Genomic DNA, 14425 nt, shown 5'->3' on the forward strand with positions numbered 1-14425 from the left:
CCATGGACTGTAGCCTGCCAGGCTCCTCTGTCCATCGAATTCTCCAGGCAAGAATACTAGAGAGGGTAGCCATTCCCTTCTCCAGGGGATCTTCCCTACCCAGAGACCCAGCCCGGGTCTCCTACATTGCAGGCAGATTCCTTATTGTCTGAGCCACTAGGGAAGCCCAATAATAACTATTTCTAAAGGTTGGTGTGAGAGTTGTATTAGATAACTAATGTTAAAAACTTAGCAGTATTCTCAGAACACACCTAATCTCTCAAAAAACATGAGCAATTATAATTACTATTCCCACTGCAATCGTGGGTCTTTCCCCTTTTCTATGAGAAAGTCTTCATACTATAGTCTCTCCCTTCTTGCATCAAAATAGGCTCTTCAGATCAGAAACAGCAATCAAGCACCTGATTTTGTTTGTTTCAGCCTCAAGAAGTGTTCCCCTGTCTGTCTGAGCTTGGAGTGACTTGGCTCAAGGTTGGCCGATTAGGTGAGAGGGCAGTCTAGAGACAGGCCAGAACTGTCTGCCCCCTGAGATGTTTTCTCTCTCTGCTCTCCCAGCTGCCTTGCTTAGAGATACAGAAAGCTCATTTACAGGGACACGTGGTTATAAAACATTTCCCTGACCCAAAGTGATATGAATGTATGCCGGGGAGGAGGGAGTTACAGTGCAACGGCTTAAACGTACACAGGGCCTTAAGCGTTCTTCTTAAAAGTACTGAAGAAGGACACTTCCTGGGGCGAAATCAGAGCTGTCTCTGCCACATCAGTGTGTATGGAGTTGGTAAGTCTCTGAGAATACTGAGAAGAGAAATAGTGACTTTGATGTCTCCGAGCTTTGGGAAGGGTGGGAGTTGTGGGCGACACATGTGATACAGTGGAAAGAGCAAGGTCTGTCATTTCCTCGCTGTGCCATCTTGAGTGAGTTTCTTAACCTCTCTGAGCATTGGTTTCCTTTCGCCTACTCAAGGACACTACTTCAGCAATTCTCTGTCAATTTTTGGTCTCTACTAGATTATTTTCATCAGCATACAAACAGGCTGAGATTTCAGTCATCTTTTTAAAAATTCTTTTCATGACCCCACGCCTCCAGCCAACGAACACTCCATTTCTTTACTCCTCTTTACAGCTAAAATCCTCAGAAGAGTGGCCTCCACTTGCTGGCTCCTGTTTCTCTCCGCCTGTTCTCTTTCTAGTCCACTCCTGTCAGCCTTAGGCCTCCACCATTTTGCCAAAACTCCTCACATCAAGTCAAGGTCACCAATGGCCTGAGTGTAGCTAAGTCCACTGGTCAGGCTGTCTTCTTGCTCTCTTAGTGTTTGACACCACTAAACCGTTCCCATCTCTTGAGGCACTGTCCTCACTGTTTTCAGGACAACTCTCCTGATTTTCCAGGTCGGAGTGCCTCAGGGCTCAGCCCAGGACCTCTTCGCTTCTCCATCTACATTCTCACCCTCTGTGATCTCAGCCATGCTCAAGACTTGACATAACCTCTGTCATCAGCCAACTCCCAAATTCATACCTCAAACTCAAGTCTGCATCCCCAAACTCTGGACTCCTATACCCAGCTCCTCAGCATTTTCTCTCCATTGTCTAAAAGACAGTTCAGTTTCAACATGTCTAAAAACAACTCCTGATCTCCTCCCCCAACCCCCGCCACAAAACCTGCGGTCTGACAGCCCACCCTCTCTATGCCAGGCACCAAGACCCCTCTCACACACAGCTGCTGTGAAGAGTGAGTGAGATCATAGATGCAAAGAGCTTAGCACAGTTTGTACAATCGGCATTCAGGATGGTGATAGTTGTTCTAACTATAGGGTAGAAAGGAACAACTAGAGGATGCCAGGAAGTTGGGAGGTGGAGGGAAACTGAACAAAGGCATTAGGAGATAGCCTGGCTGGAAGTCAGGCCAAACTCAGGACCGTGCCAGAAAAGTCCCCGACTCTACCAGAGATTTTGGACCTTTTTGGCTCTCAAGTGCAGAAGAGCATAAAGCACACAGATGACCCCAAAGACACTCCCCAGGGCTTCACCAAACAGTCTGAGAGTTAAAAGTCTCTTTTTTGCTATCTCACAACTCTGGTCCTCAAAGACTCTCTTCCAAAGACTTAACACCTCAGTGACAACTAAGGACAGGACATCTAGAACCTCCCTGTCCACCTGGAGTCCAAAGAGCTGATGACCGAGGCTTGGTCTCCCCGGAGACAAACCCAAACTTCACCAGGGCAGGAGGCATCCAAGTGTCCCGACAGAGCCCTCTGCTCCAGAACTCGACAGGTCCTCAGGTAGGACCAGATTGTTAAAGAGGAGGCAGGAATTTGCTTGCACAAGATGGAAGTATAAGGAATCCCTCAATATTTTTAGATTTCCTCAGACTTTCATTCCAACATCATCTTCTTGGTGAGAACTTCCCCAGCTTCCCCTCAAAAAGATCAGTTCCACATCCTTCTTGATTTGTACACATTGTTCCTATCTCCCTCCCCTGTTTTGTTTTTCCTCGGGGGTGTGCGTGTGTGTGCACGCACGCGCTTAGTTGCTCAGTCGTGTCTGACTCTTTGCAACCCGTGGACTGTGTGTAGCCCACCAGGCTCCTCTGTCCATGGGATTCTCCAGGCAAGAATACTGGAGTGGGTTGCCATGCCTTCCTCCAGGGGATCTTTCTGATCAAGGAATCAAACCCGTGTCTCTTGCATTGCAGGCACATTCTTTACCATCTGAGCCACCAGGGAAGCCCTTTCCTCCTTAGCACTAGTCATTATCATACTATATATTTAATTTACATCCCTAATACAAAGAAGCCCCAATGAGCCTGGGAATTTTGTCTGTTTGGCTCATTGCTGTATCCACAGCTCTTAGAATAGTGCCTGGAACATCAAAGGAGCTCAAAATATTTTTTTCAGAAGAATACATTATTGGCTACATGTATTTAAGCATTCGCTCTGTGTTAGAGATCTCGCTATGTGCTCTGAGTAGTACCTTACTTAGCACATTTCATCTTCATAACCACGCTGTGAGGTAGTATATTATTTCTATTTTCCAGATGAGGACGGGAAGTCTCTGAGATGGTAAAAATCCCCTGCTGAAGCTCACATTATTCTCCATGGCAGGGCTGGGCAGAGATCAGTCTGGCTCCAAAATCTTAACCATTAACTGTGCAAGATGAGCTGTGTTCAGATGGAAAGAAGGTCCAGAGAGCGATAAAAAGCAACAGAAAATCTCTGGAAGAAACTGTTTAGCACTCAAGACCAAGCACTGTCCAGTAGAACTTTCTGCGATGATCAAAATGCTCTATACCTTTGCTGTCCAATATGGTAGCCAAGTGTGACTAGTGCAATAAAAGAACTACATTTTAAATTTGATTTCATTTTAATTAATTCAAATTCAAGCAGCCCCACTTAGTAAGTGGCTACCATATTACAGAGAACAGATCTAGATCTTTCAGCCTCACCTGGAAAAGCCCAGATTCAGCGATAGGAATGCTCTGGCTCACTGGGTGGGCTGGTGGCAGGCAAGGCTGGTGGGACAGGAGAACCAGAGGGGAAGTGAAGGAAAGTGACTGACTGGACCAGCTTTGTGTAATCCTTCCAAACACCCTGGAAGGGGAGGATCTGTTAGCCCAGTCCACAGGCCAAGACGCAGAGGGTCTGAGATGTGACGTGCAGTGAGGCTCCACAGGCCTGCTGCCTCAGGATCTTGGTCCACCCCTCTCCCCCAGGATCTTGGTCCACCCCTCTCCCCCAACAACTTGGTCCTTGAGTAGCAGGTACCAAGCAGGACAGGACAGAGGGTTTCCTCAGTCCCTCCTAGGGATTCACCCTTGACCATTTTTAAGCTCCTTTTAGGGCAGACTTTAGGTGGTGACTATATAGTCCATGGGGTCGCAAAGAGTCGGACGTGACTGAGCGACTTTCACTTCACTTCACTTCACTTCACTTCACTTCACTTCACCTCACTTCACTTCACTTCACTGAGTGGCTGATTCTAGGGCTTCACAGGATTCATAACTGTTTGCGGCAGTGAATAAACAAGTGAAAACAAGTGAAAGTGTTCGTTGCTCAGTTGGGTCTGACTTTTTGAGATCCCAGTCTGCCAGGCTCCTCTGTCCATGGGACTCTCCAGGCAAGAATACAGGATTGGAGAGTCATTCCCTTCTCCAGGGGATCTTCCTGACCCAGGAATCAAACTTGGATCTCCTGCATTGCGGGCAGATTCTTTACCATCTGAGCCAGAATCAACAAGAGGCAGGCTTCCCTGGTGGCTCTGTCGGTAAAGAATCTGCCTGCAATGTGGGAGACACAGGTTTGATTCCTGGGTTGGAAAGATCCCCTGGAGGAGGGCATGGCAACCCACTCCAGTATTCTTGTCTGGAGAATCCCCGTGGACCAGAGGAGCCTGGCAGGCTGCAGTCCATGGTGTCGCGAAGAGCCAGGCACAACTGAGCGACCAAGTACACACAGCACAAGAGGCAGAGCTAAAGCAGGAGGGATTTCTGGCAACTAGAAGCCAGAAGTGGGGAAGGCCTTCCTTCAGTTCTTCATCACATCGTTTAGCCAGTCATCCTCAAATTTGTGAATCACAAGCGGTATTTGTTGAAAAGGACATTTCCTGAGCCTTACTTCCAAATATTTATCTTTAGTAAATCTGGGGCAGGGGCCAAGGATCAGCATTCTTGTCAGGTACCCACTCCCCACTCCCGGGGCACCCAGGCAGGTACACACGTACACACACACACACACACACACACACACACACACACACACACACACACACCAATTTTTATTCAAATAGACCCAGAATGATCCTTTTGAGAAATATTGATTTAGGGTGAGACTAAGAACTAAAAAGCCTCTTGATGAAAGTGAAAAAAGAGAGTGAAAAAGTTGGCTTAAAACTCAACATTCAGAAAACTAAGATCATGGCATCCAATCCCATCACTTCATGGCAAATAGATGGGGAAACAATGGAAACAGTGACAGACTTTATTTTAGGGGGCTCCAAAATCACTGCAGATGGTGACTGCAGCCATGAAATTAAAAGACACTTGCTGCTTGGAAGAAAAGCTATGACTAACCCAGATAGCATATTAAAAAGCAGAGACATTACTTTGCCAACAAAGGTCTGTCTCGTCAAAGCTATGGTTTTTCCAGTCGTTGTGTATGGATATGAAAGTTGGACTAGAAAGAAAGCTGAGCACTGAAGAACTGATGCTTTTGAGCTGTGATGTTGGAGGAGACTCTTGAGAGTCCCTTGAACTGCAAGGAGATCCAACCAGTTCATCCTAAAGGAGATCAGTCCTGACTATTCATTGAAAGGACTGATGCTGAAGCTGAAACTCCAATACTTTGGCCACCTGATGTGAAGAACTGACTCACTGGAAAAGACCCTGATGCTGGGAAAAATTGAAGGCAGGAGGAGAAAGGTTGCATGGCATCACCAACTCGATGGACATGAGTTTGAGTAAGCTCCGGGAGTTGGTGATGGACAGGGAAGCCTGGCATGCTGCAGTCCAAGGGGTCACAAAGAGTCGTACACGACTGAGTGATTGAACTGAAGTGACTGAAGAATGCAGGTAGGCACTGGAACTGAAAGAGGTGGCCCTGAAGGGAAGTTTAGAGGTTGAGATAGGACTGTGAGATTTAAAGGTGTAGGTGTTTGTTTTGGGCATTGTCTTGTAATAGAGAAGGCGAGAGGAACCTCAGTCACAGATGTCTAGGCCTTCCATACCTGACACCTCTGTCCCAGCTAGTACAGGCCCTGAGACAGCAGTTCACTTGCGAAGCCCTGCCAGCTCTCAGATGTGTGGGCAGCGGCTGATCCCAAGGAAAACACGCCTCCTGGCTATAAGGGCCCACAGCCAGGAGAGCCAGCGGATTTCCCCTCTAAACCAACTCCAGCCTCTGCTACTCAGCTCGGCCCCTCACTTCTCCAAAGCGAGATATCTCACAGTCATTTGCTCCATGTTTCCTGTACAATGTCTTTATTTTTGCTCTCAAGTTTGTGGGTTGAGTTCTGTGTGGGTGTGGGAGGGGAGCTGGGTATTTTCTACTTCTCTGCATGTTCCTCCTGAACTGGGAGGGCTTTCACTTCCTTCCCACACTCTCAGTTCTGCCTTTCACGAGGCTGTCCAGGCCTTGAGACCACTTCGCCCGACCCACCTGAGCACGAGGAAAACGGAGAACTGACTGCAATCGCCTGCCCTTGCAGTGCTTCATAGCCACTTAGGAGAAAAAGGAAGCAGCAGCTACAGCAGTAACCTCCCTGGGGCAGGTGCCCTGGGGTGTGGTGTGAGTAGCAACCAAGGCAGGCAGGGAAGGCTTGCTCCCTCCTGGGTGCCCCAGGCCTCAACCCTGCCTTGGCTCTCTCTGAGAGAACAGTGGGCAAACCCAGGCCTCCCCTTCCCTTGGCCTCTGCTGGCCAACACTTGGTCAGCCAGGGGTGATACCCAGGTTGTCCTCCAGACACCTCCAGCTCTGCTTGCCCGGCTAGTTCTCCATTTGGAAGTCTTGGGGATCTACCACATCGGAGCACAGCGCAGTGGAAGGGTGGGCCTCCACCAAGCCGGCCTGACAACTTCCCATCCCAACCTCTCTAAATGTTGGCCTCCTCTCTGGAACAAAGTATTATTCAGATCCAGCAGAGAACGTGTGTAAAGCACAGGAGTCCTCCTTCCACAGCCGCTGTTAGCAGCTGGGGTTATAAACATGTGCTGAGAAAAGGAATCCCTTTTCTTTCCTCCTTGAAGCACAAAGATCACAGCCATTCAGAAGGCGAAGGCAGCTGCAGGCACACAAGCCCCTGGTTCTCTCCAGCAGGGAGGGATGATTGAAGGTGTTCACCCAGGGCAGGGGCGCAGTGCGATCTAGCAGTGAAAGCCAGAGTCACCGGCCCCCAGCCATCTGTTCCCAGAAGCTTGCTGGCTGCCCCCTTGGTTTTCCACTGTGGCCTCAAAGAAGCCTTCAGACCCTAAAATAAACCTCTGGACAAACAGTTGCCCGGGTCCTCCAGAAGAGAGCCTTAGACAGGCTGCAGGGCATGCCGCCAGAGCCCAGAGCGAGGGCTGAGCCAGAGGCACATTACAGTCCACAGGAGCAACAAGTGCCCGGTGCCCTCTGCCTCACCCCTCCTTCTCTCGTCTGAAAGTGGAGTCCAGTGTGTGCCAATCTCAAGACGTCTCAGTCCCCTGGCCAAACCCCCTTACTTGGCTTAAATTCCCAGATCTGCGGCACACGGCTTGCCAGAGCCGGTGTCTGCCTAAGCGAGTGCGGGCAGCGAACAGCCGGAAGGTCCGTGATTCAGCGCCCGTGATGTCACTCCCTTCAGAGTCAGGGCACTGTCATCCACACATCAACCCGGGGTCCGAGGGGACAGCCAGGCGGGATGCCTTCCCCGAAAGCTGAGGGGCAAAGGCGGCGCTGGTATAAAGGACGCCCGGGGCAGGAATTCCGCTCCGCTAGGGCATCTCCTTTTAAAATAACCCAGGACGCAGTTGTGTAAGGACTCTGGGGGGGCACTGGGAAGGAGACCCGAGGATCGGGTTTCTGAGAATACACCACGTCTTGTACGCGGATCGCAGAGAGCTTCCCGGAGGCAGAGAAGTCAAGGGGAGAGAGCGCCGGGCCGAAGAGGCAGGACGCAGCAAGGGGGCGCGCGAGCAAGCGCCCCCGGGGGGACAGCTGGGGGAGCCTGGGGCCGCACCTTGTGCCGCGGGGACCCCAGCGAGCCCGGGACGGGAGGAGCCGTCACCGCCCCCTGCCTCCCTCCGCCGCGCGGCGTCTACCGCAGCCACCTAGGTTCCCCCAGCCGCCAGCTGCCCCAGCCCTCCGGCAGCGCCCGAAGCCCTTACCCAGCGCGGGGCAGCCCTCCAAGGCCAGCGCCGTCCCGGACGCGGCGAGTAGGGCGGTCAGCAGCGCGCAGCGGACGGCCAGCATGCTTCCTCCTCGGCTAATGCCCCATGTTCCCAGAGAGGCAGGCGGGCGGGCCGGGAGCCGACGGCTGGGGCGGGGCGGCGGGCGGGCTCACGCCCGGAGGGCAGCCCCCATCCCCGGGGGGCCCGCGCTCCGCCTGCACTGCGAGTCCCCGAGCCCCGCGCCGCTCTCGGCTCGGCTCCCTCTGGCCGAGATCAGGGTCAGTGCGACTTCCCACTTGCACATGACTCAGAGCCGCGGACGGCTCCGGCAACGCAGGAAAACATTTGAGGAACTCGCCCTGGAGCTGTCTCTCGGCTGTCCCAGGGTGCTGTTACGAAAGTCGAGGAGGATGGCGCAACAGCCCCGCGCACCGGCCGAGCGGAGGGGGTGGCTTCCTGCCGCCGCGCCGCACCTGAACCTCCAGGGCAGGAGCTCCGAACCCCGCGGGGGCGAGCTCGGCCGGGGACCCTCCCTCTACTTCTGTTGATCAGAGCAGGGGAATTAGACACCACTGGCTCGGTTTTGATTTTTGGTTTCGTGACCAGGATTACTCTGTGAAAGGAGCACCTGGAGAGCCCTGGAGGAGGCGATGGGCCTCTTACAGTAAAGCAGGGCTTGGCAGCCCTTTCTGCCCCTCAGAACCACCTGGGAGCCCTTAAAACCATCCATGTCTGGTTCCCACCCCCAGAGATTCTGATTTAATGGATCTGGGCTGAGGCATCGGGAGACTCACTACAGTAAAGGTACATTCTTTCCCCGTGCCTGTCTGGCCCCCGCAGTACCCGCAAGGAAAAGGTTTGGGCTTTGGAAGGGGATTGAGACCTGGGTTGCCATCCAGACCTCCACCTACTGTGCCTACAGTTCCCTTGAATTGCCTTCATCTGTCAGATATAAGAAAGTCTGTATTGTCAGGATCGTTATGAAGACACTGTGGTTGTGAAGATCTATACACCTGACACGGGGTCCAGGCCGTTTCAAAACGCGGGTGTCCGCCCTCCCGATTTTACTGACAGAAACTGGTACTCGGCTTTTCAGAAGCAACCACAAACACCTCTTGAAAGAGCCCACCAAGGTTCCCCAAGGAGCCTGAAGCTGACAGGGTGTCTTCACATCCGAGTTTGGAGGGAACGAAAAGTGCTGAAATAAGGTCTAGGCTGAGGAGTTTCTGGCTGGGCAACTGCTAATTAGAATGTGCTTTTCCATTTGGGCTTTCAGTTCAGTCGCTCAGTCGTATCCGACTCTTTGCCACCCCATGAATCGCAGCACGCCAGGCCTCCCAACCAGGATCCAGGTTCCTGGGATAACATAATGGGTGTGGCCCGATGGAAGCCCCCTGGAAGGGACCTGGACTGAAGAAACACAGCTTCTGAAATGCAGCCCTCAGACCCAGGGGCCTCTGTTTCTCTTTGGAAACCGCCCATCAGCAGTGCCTGGAAGGACCAGACACTTGCCCTGACCCACCCCTGACCTGATAGAGGCTAGTTGGGAGGGCTTGCTTTGGCCACACCCACAAACGGGGGGGGGGGGGGGAGGCATGTTGGAAGCTAATTTTTTTTTTTTACCACAAGCTCTCTCTCCTGATATTTACTTATTTAAAAAAAAAAATTATCTTTTTAAATTTATTTGATTGTGTCAAGTCTTGCTTACAGCATGGGGATCCAGTTCCCTGACCAGGGATGAACCTAGGCCCCCTGCATTGAGAATGCAGAGTCTTAGCCACTGGACCACCAGGAAAGTCCCTCTCCTGATATTTAAAAAAAAGTTGCAGGGAGCACTTCCCAGTATGGTTGCTCCCTTCCCCCCTCTTTGTGGCAGACCTGAAAAAAAAATCAAAGGGGACTGAAACCAGAAGGCTTCAGAAAGCCCTCTGTGTTAAAGCCCAAGAATGGGTGTGTCAGACCCCACCTAGATTCTGCATCAAAGTGGGCCACCCTGTCTAATTCACCAGCTGGAGCCTGTGTTCTGAAGTCAGATGAAGTTCCCATCTCAGTTCTGCCATTTGCTGACTCTGTGACTAAGGGCAAGCTACTTAACCTCTCAGAGCCTCCGTTTCCTGATTTGTATGATGAGAGCAACAATATGCAAAATATTGGTATTGTGGTTCATATTAAAAGACTGGGCCTATCTTTATCTTCTCAGCCTCATTTTCTGCATCTCCAAGCTTGAGTGTAAATCTGTCTCTACAGTGTTATATATGCCTTCTCACCTCCACACCCTTGTTCAAGCTATTTCTGCCAGAAATTCCCCTGGAGAACTGAAATATCGCCTGCCATATCAGTAAACACAGGATGGGAAACTCAGGATGGAAACAAATGCATTACCCACTGCCAAGTCCATACAACAGTCAGCTAGATGCAGCCACCCCCCCAACTGGTACACCCTGAGCAGACCCAGGATGAGAAAGCACAGGATACCGGCTTCCAGGTAGTTGAGGCGTATATCAAAGGAATGATTGCAGTGAGACCAGACTCTTACATTTTCCCTTAACTTGAGGTATCTGGTTTTCTTTTAACAGTAATCTTTTGATGTTCTGACTACCCAGTCTTTTGTTGCAAAAACGCCTGTATATCCTGGTTTCCTTCTTGCTTCTTTGGAGCAGTCTCTCAGATTTATGTGAGATGCTGTCTTGAAGTCCTAAGAATGTCCACCGAATAAAATACAACTCTCAACTTTTAGGTTGTGCTTTTTTCTTTCGGTCAACACCCTCCTTTGTCCTACACCCTACTCACCCTTCAGATGTAACTACTGAGCCCTCCTTCAGCTACTGCACCCTGCGTGCCTAGAGTCTTTGTTCTCCAACACGAGAAGCCATCCACAGCAGTAAAGTGTAGCCCCTACTCGCCCCAAAGTACAACAACAAAGACCCAGCACAGCCCCCAAAAAAATTAAATTTAAAAAATAAAAAGACTTAGCTGGACTATCTTCTCCAGGAAGGTGACTTCTTCCCTGGAATCCTATCATCCACGAGGTCGGATTAGGTGGATTGTCTCTGTGCTGTCTCAGAACTCCGTGCTGGGCTTCCCTGGTGGCTCAGTGGTAAAGAATCCACCTGCAGGAGACTATCCCTGATCCAGGAAGATCCCACATGCTGCCGAGCAACAAAGCCGATGTGCCACAATAATTGAGCCTGTGCTCTAGAGCCTGAGAACCACAACTACCGAGCTTCTGTGCCGCAACCACTGAAGCCTGTGTGCCCTAGAGCTCGTGCTCCTCAACAAGAGAAGCCACCCCAGTGAGAAGCCCACACACCAAAACTAGAGAATAGCTCACACAGCAGTGAAGGCCCAGCACAGCCATAAATAAATGAAATTAATTAAAAAAAAAACGACAACAACAGCAAAATAACTCCATGCTGACGTTGTCCACCACCCCATCTTTCCTGCCACACCTAAAACTCATCTCTATCCAGCAGGTCATGGCATATGGAGGCCCTTTGTTGGGGAGATATGGCCTTCCCTGAAACACAGTTGAGCAAGCTCTCTGACCTCCATCAAGCCCCACCTGAACTCACTATGGTGTTGGAGTAGAGTCTTAAGAGTCCCTTGGACTGCAAGGAGATCCAACCAGTCCATCCAAAAGGAAATCAGTCCTGAGTATTCATTAGAAGGACTGATGCTGAATCTGAAACTCCAGTACTTTGGCCACCTCATGTGAAGAGCTGACTCATTTGAAAAGACCCTGATGCTGGGAAAGATTGAGGGCAGGAGAAGGGGACAACAGAGGATGAGATGGTTGGATGACATCACCGACTCAATGGACATGGGTTTGTGTGGACTCCGGGAGTTGGTGATGGACAGGGAGGCCTGGTGTGCTGTGGTTCGTGGGGTAGGAAAGAGTCGGACACGACTGAGTGACTGAACTGAACTGAACTCTCTGCACTAAATATAGGTTCAAAAATCATGGGCCAACATTCCAGGCTTTATGATGAAAAATACTGATAAGAAAGAGAAGGGAACATACGTGCTCGGTTCAGCCTGACTTGCCTTCTCCCAGGCCTGATTCCTGATAACCAGCACCCATGGGAGTCACCTGGTCTCAGGCCCAGCTTCTTACCCCCAGGAAGAGGCAAAGACTCAGGCCTGCAAGGGACACAGACTTGGCAAGAGCTCCAATGTGAATTGCGGAGTGGGGATGGGGATAGCAAGGCACTGGAAATCAGAAGTGAGGACCACACAGGGCTGAAGGCCTGTGGGGCCTGGGCTTGTTAGACACACTGCAGGCATCGTGCAGTAGAAGCACCGTGAGGACTTGAACCCGGGCTCCTCTCTTGGGGAACCTCGCTGCTTACAAAGTTCTTTCACAACGTGATCTCTTTTGAATTTCTTAACCCTGAGAACTAGGTGATATACATTGTCCCCCAAATTCAGAAGAGTACCCTGAGGCTCAGAGAAGTGAGGTGACTTGTTCAGGACTGCGCGGCTGGTACCAGGCAGCTCTGAAGTCCGGCTCTTGACCCAGAAACTCTCCCTGAAGGGAGGGCGCGGGAGGCACAGGACCAAGGGCGCTGCAGGACATCCGTGGACCCCGTCACAGTAGGCACTCGCTGGGGGGTAGATCAGGAGGGAAGAGTAGGCGGCTGGCGTATGCCCTCTGCCTTGGGCCTCCCAGACCCCCTCCCCCTGCCCAATGTGAGTCCCTGCAGTTGCCCTGGTTCCCCTAGAGAGGGAAGCTCTGGACTCGCACCATTTTTTCTATACCCTGCTGGTTCAGACAGTAAAGAATCTGCCTCCAGGGCAGGAGACCCAGTTTTCAGCCCTGGATTGGGAAGATCCTCTGGAAGAGGAAATGGCAACCCATTCCAGTATTCTTGCCTGGAGAATTCCATAGACAGAGGAGCCTGGCGGGCTACAGTCCGTGGAGTTTCAAAGAGTTGGATGTAGCTGAGTGACTAACACTAGGGTTCCATAGTTGATTTCCAATGTTGTGTTAGTTTCAGATGTATAGCAAAGTGATTCAGTTACACACACACATATATATATATATTTTTCAGATTCTATCTCCTTATACAAAATATTGAGTATAGCTCCCTGTGCTGTACAGTAGATCCTTGTGGATTTTATCAGACTGTTTCTCAAGAAGCAAGTCTCTCTCACCTTTGACCAAAGAGATTAGGCCTCTTATACTTTGCCACAGGCAGAGGTCTGTTGGAGGCCCCATAGGATAAATATACAGATTCTTTTGAATCCAAAAGGTACTTATTCATCATCTGTTCCTCCTCCCTCAAATGTTCTGAGGTAAAATGGTTAGCCAAACCTGACACAGGCAGGGATCCCTGGTCAGGACCCCAGATATCTCAAGTCTTGAAACACTCTTTTTTAATTAATTTATTTTTTCAGTTCAGTTCAGTTCAGTCGCTCAATCATGTCCAACTCTTTGCAACCCCATGAATCACAGCACGCCAGGCCTCCCTGTCCATCACCAACTCCAGAGTTCACTCAAACTCATGTCCATCGAGTTGGTGATGCCATCCAGCCATCTCATCCTCTGTCGTCCCCTTCTCCTCCTGCCCCCAATCCCTCCCAACATCAGGGTCTTCTCCAATGAGTCAACTCTTCACATGAGGTGGCCAAAGTATTGAAGTTTCAGATTCAGCATCAGTCCTTCCAATGAATACCCAGGACTGGTCTCCTTTCAGATGGACTGGTTGTATCTCCTTGCAGTCCAAGGGACTCTCAAGAGTCTTCTCCAACACCACAGTTCAAAAACATCAATTTTTATTGAAGGATAATTGCTTTACAGAATTTTGTTTTTTTCTGTCAAACCTGATTCATACCTATGAATCAGCCATAGGTATACATATATCAAGAAATGTTTTTCTTTTTCTTTTTAAAATTCTCATCCTGCCCCCATCCCATCAGGCTTGGGCTGATGTGTTAGGGTATTCTCAACCGAGAGAGTTAAAAACAATATCCTCTGTTCTCTATTCACCTTTAAGGGCAATGATGATCCTAAGAAGAGCAATGGTGGAGAGTGGGGTTGGGCTGACCTGCAGACCCCTCCCCTGGCCTCTGGCCCTGACTTAACCAAAAATTACCAGAAAGTGTTCGTTACTCCCTGAAACTTTCCACTCCCTTTCTTCTCAGCTGGGAGGTGGACGGCAGGTGGCCAGCTGAGGTTTAACATGGGGACCTCTCCCCATGTTAGCAGAACACTGAGCAGAACTCAGTGTCTTAGACCAGCAGCAACCCCCACCCCAGGATCAAGCCCCAGCCAGGGCCCAGCACCCTCTTCCTGCCTGGGTAGTCATCTCTGCTTTCAGAGCAGAAGAATGCGAATCTCCAGTTCCGACAAAACAGTCCAGCTCTCTCTAGTCACTACCACCATTTTTCATCACATCGCCAGCTGAATTTATCTTTTTTTTTTTTTTTTTGAGTTTATTTTTAGAAAAGGAATTTTGTTTATTACTTTTGGCCATGCCACACAGCTTGTGGGGTCTTAGTTCTCCAACAAGGGATTGAACCCAGGACCTCAGCAGTGAATGTGCAGAGTCCTAACCATCGGACCTCCAGGGAATTCCCAGGAAT

General features: G+C 50.4%; 1 protein-coding gene across 3 annotated transcripts in view; it reads right to left on the bottom strand.

Annotated features, from left to right (window-relative positions):
* The window catches only part of IL6R (interleukin 6 receptor), a 53677-nt gene extending 45207 nt beyond the window's left edge, over window positions 1–8470 (bottom strand). For 2 of the 3 annotated variants that reach the window (XM_065903375.1, XM_065903368.1), the window contains exon 1: window positions 7838–8467. In XM_065903375.1, the coding sequence (XP_065759447.1) occupies window positions 7838–7922 (85 nt within the window). In that variant the 5' untranslated portion in view covers window positions 7923–8467. Of the gene's footprint in view, window positions 1–7837 lie in introns of all 3 variants that reach the window. The other variant, XM_065903384.1, reaches the window with a different exon arrangement.
* Window positions 8471–14425: the final 5955 nt, after the last annotated feature.

This window comes from Muntiacus reevesi, chromosome 1, assembly GCF_963930625.1.
Source record: "Muntiacus reevesi chromosome 1, mMunRee1.1, whole genome shotgun sequence".
NCBI classification, from domain to species: Eukaryota; Metazoa; Chordata; class Mammalia; order Artiodactyla; family Cervidae; genus Muntiacus; species Muntiacus reevesi.